This window comes from Primulina tabacum, chromosome 4 (assembly GCF_025594145.1).
Source record: "Primulina tabacum isolate GXHZ01 chromosome 4, ASM2559414v2, whole genome shotgun sequence".
Classification (NCBI taxonomy): domain Eukaryota; kingdom Viridiplantae; phylum Streptophyta; class Magnoliopsida; order Lamiales; family Gesneriaceae; genus Primulina; species Primulina tabacum.
This window is the reverse complement of record NC_134553.1, coordinates 14,672,549-14,684,507: the sequence shown is the minus strand read 5'-3', so window position 1 is coordinate 14,684,507 and position 11,959 is coordinate 14,672,549. Positions and strand designations below refer to the sequence as shown.

Below are 11,959 nucleotides of genomic sequence, written 5' to 3'. Positions count from 1 at the left end.
TACATGTCATCAGTTAACGAGAAGGACTTTCAACCAACAACAATACAAGCAAACTGCAACAAATAGTGGGAACGCCGCAAAGCTGTAGTGTACTAATGTCAGAAGAATATTGACGTGGCAAACAACGGATATAAAGATTCAATTACATTGATTATTACCATTGAAGAGAAGCCTATAAATAGCAGAGAAGAGCAGTTGAAAACAACCCCCAACAGTCAACGAGTTACTATTCTATCAATCTTGCTGTTACTCTGCTGAAATTCTCGATCATATCAAAAGAATTAGAAGCTCACACTTATCAGATTTATTTGTAATATTCTAGGCTACTTCTCGAGCTTACTAGCACAAATCATTTTGTTGTATATTCAATCTTTCAAAGAGATCAGTTGTGCTAAATCCAGTTGAGTACTGTGAAACGTTTTGTAAACTAAGAGTTTCAGTTTTGGCATTGTTAAGTCCAAACTAAAATGGGTCTGTACAAGTGTTTGTATCGATCAAAGTCTTTTAGTGGATATCCTATCATTGTGATAGAAGGGGTGACGTAGGAGTGATTGAAATCTCCGAACATTTGTAAAATCTCGTGTTTTTCTCATTTCAGTTTTATTCTATCTAATAGTCAGTTTATTTCTGCACTTTATTTTTAACTGATTGATATCGACTGATAAGATTTCGAGTTTCAGTTTGTCACTAAACTGACTCAACTTTCGAAAAGAGTGTGAAAATAACTTTATTTGTGGCTTAATTTTATCCCAATTGTGAGAGAATTTTTATCTCATGCTTGCCACCAATATTGTAGATATTAATATCAACTTTCTACAGGTCCAAGAATCATCTTAATCCCATTTACAACGACAATGTTATTCTTGTTTTATCGAACCTGTAAAAAAAGTAAAATCTTATAATTACACAACAAATTATATTTTACACAATTTATTATAAAACATATAATATTTAAACATTTAATAAAACAGAAACTATAAATTTAATTTATAAAATATTTAATTAATGTATAATTTTTTATGTTTATCATCAGCCATGGCATTTTAAAAAAAATGTTCAGTAGAATTTTAAAATGAGCAGATGTTTCACTTTAGACTCACTAGGTGTGATCGATGCAGGTGAGCATGAGTTTGAGGAGATAGAAAGTGCAGATGACTGATCTGGCGGAGCTGTGGTGCACGAGAACTCGAGGACCTTGCATTATTTTCCGCAAATATGATCTTTGAGGATATGTTTAAACATCACTCATAAATGATTCATCATTTCAATGTGTTTATGATTTGACAGATTTTAGCGTCTTACTTGATGCTTTTGTTTTCACACAGTAGACGCATAGGGTGGTTCATTTTTATGACTTTAACTGCAACAATTTATTAGGTAGTTAAATTTATTTTAATAGCTTGTTTCGAATTTTTATACGTATGGGCGTATGTACATGCTTCGGCCGTTGGCAAGATTTAAAAAAAACAGTAGACGTTCAGGGTCGTTTCAAGAGATGAGCATAGTCAGCACCTAAAAATAACATTACAAACACTGCAGGATTGAAAATTGTATGCAAATTTCAACAAGTGCGAATTTTGGTTGGAAAAAATGGCGTTCGTGGGCCACAATATCTCGAGTAATGGAGTGGAGATCGATCCAACTAAAGTCGAGGTATTCAAGGAATGGTCAGTGCCAAGAATTGCAACCGAGATACGCAGTTTCTTAGACTTAGCCGGATATTATCGCAAATTCATCAAGGGCTTTTCTTCCATTGTAATTCCCTTGACAGCTCTGTCGAAGAAGAATGCCAAGTTCATATGGGGAGTTGATTTTCAGGATAGCATTGATCGGTTGAAGCAAGCTCTTACTATGACATCAGTTTTAGCTATGCCATCAGAACAAGGAGAGCATGTGTTGCATAAAGATTCTTCGAAACTAGGTTTGGGTGCAGTTCTTATGCAGCATGATAGAGTTATTGCATATGCATCTAGAAAATTGAAAGTGCATGAGAAGAACTATCCAAATCGTGACACGAGCTAGAAGCAGTTGTTTTGCTCTAAAGATTTGGAGACATTACTTGTATGGCGAGAAGAGAAAAATCTTTACTGATCACAAGAGTGTCAAATATTTCTTCACCCAGAATGAGCTGAATATGAGACATAGAAGATGGTTAGAGCTTGTGAAGGATTACGACTGTGATATCAGCTACCATCCCGTGAAAGCTAACGTAGTTGCAGATGCTTTGAGCAGAAAAACCACAATCTTAGCCCAACTATCTGTACAGAAACCTCTTCAGACAGAGATTCAGAGGTTCAATATTGAGATGTATACTAAGTGGGAGGCTCTTAAACTAACTACTTTGACATTGCAATATACTTTGAGAGATTGAATTTTAGCCGGGCAAGGCACATATAAGCAGTTACAGAAATGGAGACAGCGAGATGAATCTAAGGGTCGGATGTTATATTCAGCTGAGGATGGTATTGTCAAATACAAAGGCTCACTTTGGATTCCTAGTGTGGATTCCCTTATATAATACACCATATTCTATACATCAAGGAACACAAAGATGCATAAGGACTTGTAGTTACTGTATTGGTGGCCGGATATGAAACTAGACATCATACGTTTTGTATTTGTTTTCAGCAATTAAAGGCAGAACATCAGATACCGACAGGGATGCTTAGACCACTTCCTATTCCTAAATGGAAGTAGAAAAATATTACCATGGATTTTGTCGTGGGCTCACCGAAAACGATAAAGGGCTTCAACGCGATTTGGGTGATAGTTGACTGTCTCACTAAGTCAGCACATTTTCTGCCAGTAAAGACAACTTTCTCCATGACGTAGTATGCGGAGCTGTACATTCAAGAGATAGTCAGGCTACATGGAATCCTTGTTTCTATAGTGTTTGATAAAGACACGATATTTACTTCATCTTTCTGGAAGAGCCTGCATTCTGCTATGGTAATGAAGCTACTGTCCAGTGCAACAATTTTCCCTCAGACAGATGGTCAGTCAGAGAGGATGATATATATTTTAGAGGACTTACTCCGAGCATGTGTGATCAATTTTCCAAGGAAGTTGGAAGCCGAAGCTACCTCTAGTGAGTTCAACTATAACAACAATTTTCAGTCGTCTATAGGAATGGCTTCATATGAGGCACTTTATGGGAGAAAATGCATATCGCCTATTCATTGGGATGAGGTAGGAGAGAAAGCTTTGATAGGACCAGAAATTGCTCAGCATACAAAAAATTTAGTATTCAGAATCCGGGACAGGATGAAGACTTCACAGAGTTGACAGAAAAGCTATGTCGACAAAAGAAGAAGGGATCTTGAGTTTGTAGTCGGAGACCATGTGTTTGTGAAAATAGCAATTATGAAGGGTGATATGAGATTTGGCAAGAAAGGCTAGCTTAGTCTAAAATTCATTGGACCATTCGAGATCTTAGACAGAGTGGGAGCATTAGCTTATCGAGTAGCGTTGCCACCTAATCTCATTGGAGTTCACAATGTTTTCCACGTATTTATGCTCTGCAAATACATGTCAAATCCTTTACATGTACTGGATTTTGTGCCATTGCAACTTACACCGAACCTATCTTATGATGAGAGATCTACTCAAATTTTGAGCAGACAAGAGAGAAAGCTACAGAACCAGGTAATAAAGATGGTTAAAATCAAGTGACTGAATCACTCGAAGGAAGAAGCTACTTTGGAGATCGAGAATGATTTGAGGGATCAATATCCAGAGTTTTTTTGTGAGTCTTAATTTCGAAGACGAAATTTTATTTAAAGGAGGAGGAGTTGTAACGTCCAAAAATCTGGTTACGTAAACTGCATGCATGAAAAGTATTAAATTTCTAAAATATTTTAATTAAATGATTTTGGATGCATTAATGATATATTTTTAGTGATTAAATGATTAATTGTGTAATTTTGCTTGATTTCATTTAAAATTTTCAGACGAATATCGATGGTCGGCAAGAGACGGAGGACTGAAGACGATTAAGATATTAAACATTTAAAAGTTCAAATTTTATTTTTAGTTAAAAAAATATTTTTTTAAAATAATTTAAGAATTTTAGCATTTTAAGATCAAATTTAAATTAATTAGTGGGAGCAAGAAAATTATGTATTTTACAAGGTATTTTTTTGGAAATATATGTTTTTTAAATCTTTTAAATCGAGGCTAGTAATTTTATTAATATTAATGGACCTAATTAATTAATTAAAGACCATGGTTAATTATGCTCATTAATTAAATATTTGGAAAGTTTTCTTTATAAAAAAAATAATTAAAACCTAAACCCTAGCCCTACACATACACACACAAAACACACAAATGTTTTTACGTAAATTGAAAGTGAGGAAACAGCTGAAACTTGGGAGCTTTTCCAAGGGAGTTTCGAATTTTTTTCCTCTCCCGTTCTTCAATTTTATTCCTTATTCTTCCTTTCAGCAACGATCACTCGACTCTCTTGCATCCTTAGGTGGGTTTTTGTCGAGAAAAAAGGAAAGAAATCGTCATCCATTCATCATCGACGTTCCACTGCACCGATAATCGTACTTCGTGCGGTTTAAACGCAAATCCACATTCTAAACCTTTCTTTTTGTATCATTCAAACCATATTATGCATGTTTTATGATCTTATGAATGAAGAAAAATGATGATCAAGTTTTATTAATGTTTTGAATAATTTATTTTAAAGTTTCGAAGTTTTAAATGTACGTTTAAGTCGTGTTATGATTCCTAGGGATTCGCTACCATTAAGTGGAAGGGAGATGATGTTTATAAGTCTTAAAGGGAGTCCCATGTAAGTTAGAAAAGGGGTGGAACGAGAGGGGAAAGCGTCGAGCTTTGATTAGGTTGTATTGCATGTGTTGGGTTCGGTTTTGGGGAAAGCAAGGGAGGAAGACGGTGCTTGGTGGGATGTGCACAGGAGCTGGTGTGTGAGCGGTTCTGTAGGGTCCTAAGAGGATGTCTAAGGGGCTGGAGTTGGTCTAGCTAGGGGCTAGTCGAAGGTGGCTCGAGATAAAGTTGGGCCACGACGCAAATCATGGGGAAATCATGCGGTATGATTAGGGCTGAGGGAAGAGGTTGGACCGTGAGGGTGGACTAGGGTCTAGTAAGTCGTGGTTCGAGTTTGAGAAAAAGTTATTAAGTTTTGAGTTAAATCTAGTTACAAAACGAAATTACGGTTTAACGACTAAGTTGAATAAATCGAATGACGCTATTTTGCACTTAAGAAGATTAGTAGAAGTAAAAAATAAGGTTTTATGATGGTTCGGAATAGATTCGAATCAAGAAACGTAAAAAAGTCACAACGGGAAGTTCGGGGCCAGTAGAAAAATGGTCATTTTACGTCTCAGGTAGTTCGAATGTCCTGAAAACGTCCCAAGGGGTCATAATACATGTTAAATGATTTTTAAAATAATTATGGTGAATTTATGATATTTTTACAATAAACGCAACAGTTGAACGATTTTTTCAAAAATGCTTATTTTACAATTTTTGGAGGAGATGATATTTTATAAATAAAAGGAAAGGAAAAATATTTTTATCGAATTTTTTTTTAAATACGGGTTTATGTTTCGGAATGGTTCAATCTTTATGCAAAAAAATAAAAAATAAAAAATTATAGCATTATTTATTTAAAGTAAGAGGTAAGGGACGTTTCACATTTTCTTAGCATTTTTTTTTTGGTGTAATAAAGGTTCAATATGAAAGGATAGTGATAACCTTATTTCGGAGATCTTTTTACTAGAATGTAGTTGTTATTCTAAAGTTTGGATTCTTGTTTGAATATAATTTAATGTTTAAAGAATTTTTTTTTTGTTTTTCAAGGATTTTCTCAATCTTACGTGGTATATAGTATATCTGATTGTCTTAGTTTTGTATCTTCTTTTGAATTTTTTCTAATATCTCCGGATATTTTAGAGAAATCTGGTACTATTTTTAGGAACATATTATTTTGAATCATAAGTTTACCATAAAACTTCGATATGTTCCTATTTGCTCTTGATATTTAATCTTGGTTAGCTCTTCTAGTAAACATTACAAAATATTGGAATAAGTCATATATATATTTAGTCTCGAACATATGTTCCGATCCATAATTTTCTAGAAAATCTTTTCTTCAAATATTTAATTACACATTAATAATGATATTATATGTTTGAAATAATTTTACTGGATTTTGATATAACATAATCTAGTAAAAGAACCAAGGATATTTTTGACATGATTAAACATAATTTTTATAATAAAGAGAATAAAGATAAAACTGGTGTTTAGTTTTGAGAATTTTTCCAAATTTTTTTATTGGATTCAATGATATTTGCACTTGACTAAAAAAATTTTAACACTTGGAATGGCAAAAGACGCCGATATCGCTTTCAACCTCCAGGTCGAAGAGGCCCTCACCGCCTCCTTAATCGACGGCGGCGCTGCGTCCTCCGCCGCCGACGACGTCATTTTTGGTGCCGAATTATCACAACTCCTCCAAAACGACAATCTCTCCAAGTATGAACTGGACCTCCTCGATCAGTACGCAACGGAAGCGGCCGCGAAAAGGATGAGGCTCGATCTCGGACGTCAAGTCCACGATCGAGCTGTTGCTTCCCAGGTTACAAAAATTCCGGAGGTGGAGTGGAATAAAACTGGAGATAATTTCAACATACCGTACGGCGAGGGCTCCTCGTCGAAAATTGATTATGTGGTCCATGTCAAGGGTTTGGTTGAGCCAATGGCGGCTGGAATTGGCGTGGCGATATGTGATTGTAACGGTGTTTTGGTGTTTGAGGTGAGTAAGGGTTTGAGCAGTTACGAGCACCAAGGGAACGAAGAGCTTGTCGAAGTAAAATCTTTGATTGAAGGGCTCGATGCTGCCATATTGCTGGGATTGAAAAAGATTGAACTTGTCTATGATAATACTCTGCTACATCAATACTGTGAGTATTGCGGCAGCACTGCAAAATTTTCGCGCGGTTGTTTGAACTATTCGTTTTCTTGTTTCTATCTATGCATTTAACTCCGAAATTTGAAGTGTTTCTTGAATCGGTAGTCAACTAGTTTGAACGAGTCCAATGAGTATATCTTGAACAGGTATTCGGCATCGCAGTTGGATTTTGGATAGAGATTCTTAATACTTTCATAAGTTTTCATGGTTTACTTTTTAGTTTTCTTTTATTTGGTGAATAATTTTTTTGGTTTAAGCCAAGTTATGTGATATCTCTTTCGGATAAACTCGTAATTTTAAAGAAATGAAACATGAAATTCTTAACATATTTTCAGTCGTGAATATTTTTGTTGCGGGTGAGTTAGTTTGGTTTACTGAAAGGTTGAGTTCTACTATGAGTAGAAACTTGGAGTAGAAGAGTTTGACTTTTTTGCCTGCTCCTTACAAGAGGCTTATCTTGGATAAATTTCCTCTAAAGATAATGACAAGTGACTGTTAGCTACCTATTGAAAGGAGTTTGTGCAGAACTTAGCTAAGGATAAATTGACTTTTCACATAATTCCATGAATCTTATCTTACTCATTCATTGAGAATTCTATGCTTTTAGATATGGTGTTATTGTTTTGGATCTCAAATGCCAATTATATGCCTTAAGTTCTGTGCCACCTCTACCGACATAATGGATAGGATAGAAAAGGTGCTTTTTGCCAGTGTTAAAATTTAAATATCTAAGTAATGAAATGTAGCCACAACCATGTACATCATCCATAGTTGTCAAGGGCACGAGGCGCACAAGGGCCATGGAGCTTGAGGCGTTACCGAAGCAAGGCGCACATTTTTTAATTTTTTAAAAATATTTTTATCTTAGAATAAATATATTAAATATGAAATAATTAATAAGTTTATAGTAATTAGTAACATCATTAAAATTCTTCAATAATCCAAATCAAATTCACATTCTTCCATCGAATTATTAGACTTCCCAAAACTTTCAGACTTGTATTCTTTTTGGTCTTCGTTATTTTCTTGATCAACAACAATTTATTCATCTTCATCCAAAAGATGTGAAATCAATATTTTTTGTTTGTTTTAGATGTAGTTCTCCCCTCGTTATCATGTTCAGAGTTCTCTTCTTCTGATTCTGGTATTGGGGTGTTGGGTTACTATGGTTTGGGTTTGAGCTTTTTGTTTTAAACAAGTAATTAAAAAAAATTCACTCAGGCGCGCTTACTTCCAAGGCTAGTCCAGGCAAGCGCCTGGGCTCGCCTTAATGAAGCGCTGTGCCTAGGGTCACAGGCGCAGAGTCCTCGCCTGGTGGCGCTAAGGCGAGAGGCGCTCGCCTTTGACAACTATGACATCATCTATAACAAAATAGCCGAACAGTTATTAATGAACAGTGAGTATGTTCGTGTATGATGAATTGGACATTGGACGAAACAAGCCACGAATGAGTAACATTGAATTAGTTAATAAAGTCCGGTAGCCAACATTAGGAAGCATTCAGTTGCTTCATATTTCACTGAAGATGTTTAATCAGATGCACCACCTAGCTGCTTGTTGAGCTGAGTGTTGATTTGATCTTTCAAATGCAGATCACTGGGAAAAAAGTTCCGAAGCAGGCAAATGTTACTGCTTTAGTTGATCAAATGGATCTTCTTCTCAGAAAATTTAATCACTTCCACTCATCTCTTGTGTCACAAAAGGACTTGAAGTTCGCATTTGAACTTGCAAGGAAAGCTATGTTTTCTCAGGTCAATCGAACTGCAAGCAATAGCAAAGGGAAGACTACGACTGAGACCTGTGCAATTTGTTTGGAAGTTACTTGCATGAATCAAATTTTCCAAATTACTGATTGCCTTCATCGCTACTGCTTTTCGTGTATGTCAAAACATGTTGAAGTTAAGTTACTACACGGAATGCCTCCCAAGTGCCCTTCTGAGAGTTGTGGGTCTGAGCTAAAACTAGACAGCTGCAAAAAGTTTTTGACTCCTAAATTATTTGATATAATGAGTGAACGAATGAAAGAAGCTCGCATTCCTGCAGATGAAAAGATTTATTGTCCTTATCCTAAGTGTTCTACTTTGTTATCTAAGACCGCTTTACAAGGATCTTCAAAGCATTTGACGGCTGCAATGTGTCCGAAATGCAGTGGCAAATTTTGCATCAACTGCAAAGTCCCCTGGCACAGAGATATGACTTGTCATGCTTATCAAATTAAAAATCCGTCTGCTTCTAGAGAAGACCAGAAACTAAAATCTTTGGCTTCCAAGAAGCTCTGGCGTCAATGTCCTAAATGCAGTCACATGGTCTCACTGGCTGAAGGTTGCTACCACATTTATTGCAGGTAGTTTACATTTGCATTGTTATTTGTAATGTCTAACTTGTTAGTATTCTAGAATGATTAAATTTATAGGATAGTTTTTCCTTTTGGTATGTATCAGTTAGCTAGATATATTGCAGTCTGCATCTCATTGATATAGTCATAAGTAGCTCTATCCCTTGTTCTTGTTTTTTGTTTCTTCTTTTTTTTCCTAGTCATATTCTTAAATTCCAATACGGAGTCCTGTATTTTAGTAACCATGTAGTTTCAGTCCAAACAAAGAAATGTTAGGCATGACATTTTATACTTTTTTGACATCTTATTAATCTCTTCCTAAGTTATCTATGTATTGAGTTATATCGAACTGAACGTGTGTTGTAATCAAAACAAGTGGTATACTTTTAAATGAAATAATTTATTTTCTTATTAATTTTCTACTTGAAAAGACTTTAGTATTTAATATTTTTCTGTAGTAATGTAGTATTTGTTATTTTTATTGTTTGATATTAGTGATATTTTAGTTTGCATTGTACCACATAGGAAAACTTGCATAGGACTTTTGGAGAGGCTATTTCAGCATCAGGACATCCTTATAGACCATTTTATTCAGACTATAAAAATCTCCCTCCATTGTCTAATTAGTTTTTGGCATTCACGTTGAAATTTTCTTCGGAGATCAAGGATTATAAGCACTGAACAGTGAATTCTTATCTCCTAAGGAATATTTAAATATGGCTTCTATAACCAATAACCGAATCATTTTTACCCCGTTATTGAAAAATCTTTGCTCTCCGACACAATTCATGAATATTTTGTGATGTTGATGTGAAGATTAAATTATTTCATCCACTTTTGTCCTAAGCCTCTGTTCCAAAAAGGCATAAATGGAAGAAATACAAGACTAACAAAGGAAACCTCAATCCCGATACATCATTATCCACTTCTCGTTTCATTTTTTATTTTTTATTTATCTTTTGGTTCAAAGCTCAGCAACTTACCCCTCTATCTGTTCGGCATTCTTTTTAGTTTTTCAGGATCATCAAATACTTTTTAACAGTAATAAGGAAAGAGGTCAGGAAATTTTTTCCTTTGACTACCACCTTGGGTCTTATTTTGGTATCTTCTCTTTTTTAAAAAATAAAAATAAAAAGAAAGTTGTGAATTTCAAGAAATCGAATTTCAGTGTGATTTGGTGTTTGCTTCATTAAATTCCATGTGTTGCTGCTCAGAATTTTTTTGTTATCTTTGATTGTCATTTTTATACGATGATACCCATCTATTCAATCTGTGTTCATGTTAACAGAAGTTTTATGCCTTCACCTCATTTATCCTCAAACTAACTGGGGTATACCAATTAATATCCATGAGAAATCTATGTATGTTTTAGGTTTACCATGATTTATTTTATTTTCATTTTTGTATACCTTCATTGATTCCTATCCTGTTCAAGTCTTGAACATTTTGTCGCCTTAAAAGTTTGTGTCAACGCGTAAAGTCTGAAACTCATAAAAAATGTCTTTCCCAGATGTGGATATGAGTTTTGCTATACGTGTGGAGCAGAATGGAGACACAAGAAACCAACTTGCACGTGTCCAATCTGGGATGAACGTAATATCATACGTGAAGAGCACAACAGATGAGGATGTTGTGGTTCGTCAATGGAACCTAGTTCTTTGCAGGATTCTTCGAGTAGGTTTTTGGGTTTCGATGATGGTTTTATTTTTGCACAGTTAAAAACTTATGATATATCTAATTTCACCTGTTAACCCATCTTTTACACTGTTTGCTCCAAAATGTTGGTCTCATTATCTGCCAAACAACGGAAATATTAATTATGAAATCTTTTATTTGGTTGCGGAAAGTCTCATATATAATATTTTAGTACATTTGTTACTATGGATTTGAATTGAATTCATTTTATGAATCTTTGAAGCAGCAGTTAAAGGGAGTGCATGTAGCCAATAGTGGGGTTTGTGAGGTTGGTGTGTGGATCGGTTTGGTGCTTTGCACCCCGAGACGGACTTAAACACCATATGAGCCCCAACAGCAGGGGAAGTTTAGTCATCGTACTCACATTTTTCATGACAAAAATACATGATCTAGCTAATTTGGCTCTTGATAGTTGATGGGTTCATCTCCTTATGTTCGGAATGTTATGTCATCGTATTAAAAGCTCTTTGTTAAATGGAAAGGATATGCCTTCATTTGATTTATTCTCCCTTTTGTGTGTTATAATTTTCCTTATTCTAAATAAACAGGTAGTAGAATAGAGGTTCGCCAAAAACCTCCCCTCGGCAGTGGTGACTTTTAAAAAAGTTCTTTTACTCAATTTATAGTCGAGAAGTCTTATTTTGAAAAAGATATATTTTTTGACACTATATTCCTGAAGTACCTGCATGTGCTTCAGGAATAGTGGGCTCGTTTAGCTCCTAGAAAGTAGAGCCTTGCTGCATTCCATTTGGTGAAAATAGTTGCATAATCGATATGTGCTCCTTTAGCTGTTTTCGCAGTGGTAGAGATGCGGGCTTCCTAACTCAAATTGACATTGGCGGTTAATTACACTAGTCGAGATGCTTTGTACGTAAAAGATCTTCCGAGCTTTGCGAGCTAATTGTCAAGCCCACTTTGCAATTATCTATATCTCGTAAGAAACTAGAGTGCTGGTTTAGTGGGAGTGAGTCACAATGTTTAAT

General features: G+C 35.2%; 1 protein-coding gene across 1 annotated transcript; it reads left to right on the top strand.

The window, feature by feature from the left end:
* The first annotated feature begins 6,307 nt into the window (after positions 1–6,307).
* LOC142543140 (E3 ubiquitin-protein ligase RSL1-like) lies at positions 6,308–11,119 on the top strand. Its single transcript, XM_075650199.1, has 3 exons — positions 6,308–6,937; positions 8,539–9,290; positions 10,792–11,119. The coding sequence occupies exons 1-3, from the start codon at positions 6,359–6,361 to the stop codon at positions 10,904–10,906; spliced, it is 1,446 nt and encodes a 481-aa protein (XP_075506314.1). The 5' UTR covers positions 6,308–6,358; the 3' UTR covers positions 10,907–11,119.
* Positions 11,120–11,959: the final 840 nt, after the last annotated feature.

What these genes read in the sequence shown, in the direction of transcription:
- LOC142543140 (XM_075650199.1), top strand. Translation starts at nt 6,359, where the DNA reads ATGGCAAAAGACGCCGATATCGCTTTCAACCTCCAGGTCGAAGAGGCC. An exon ending in ATACTCTGCTACATCAATAC is followed by an intron (nt 6,938 to 8,538) that starts TGTGAGTATTGC and finishes TTTCAAATGCAG; the next exon opens with ATCACTGGGAAAAAAGTTCC. An exon ending in TGCTACCACATTTATTGCAG is followed by an intron (nt 9,291 to 10,791) that starts GTAGTTTACATT and finishes TGTCTTTCCCAG; the next exon opens with ATGTGGATATGAGTTTTGCT.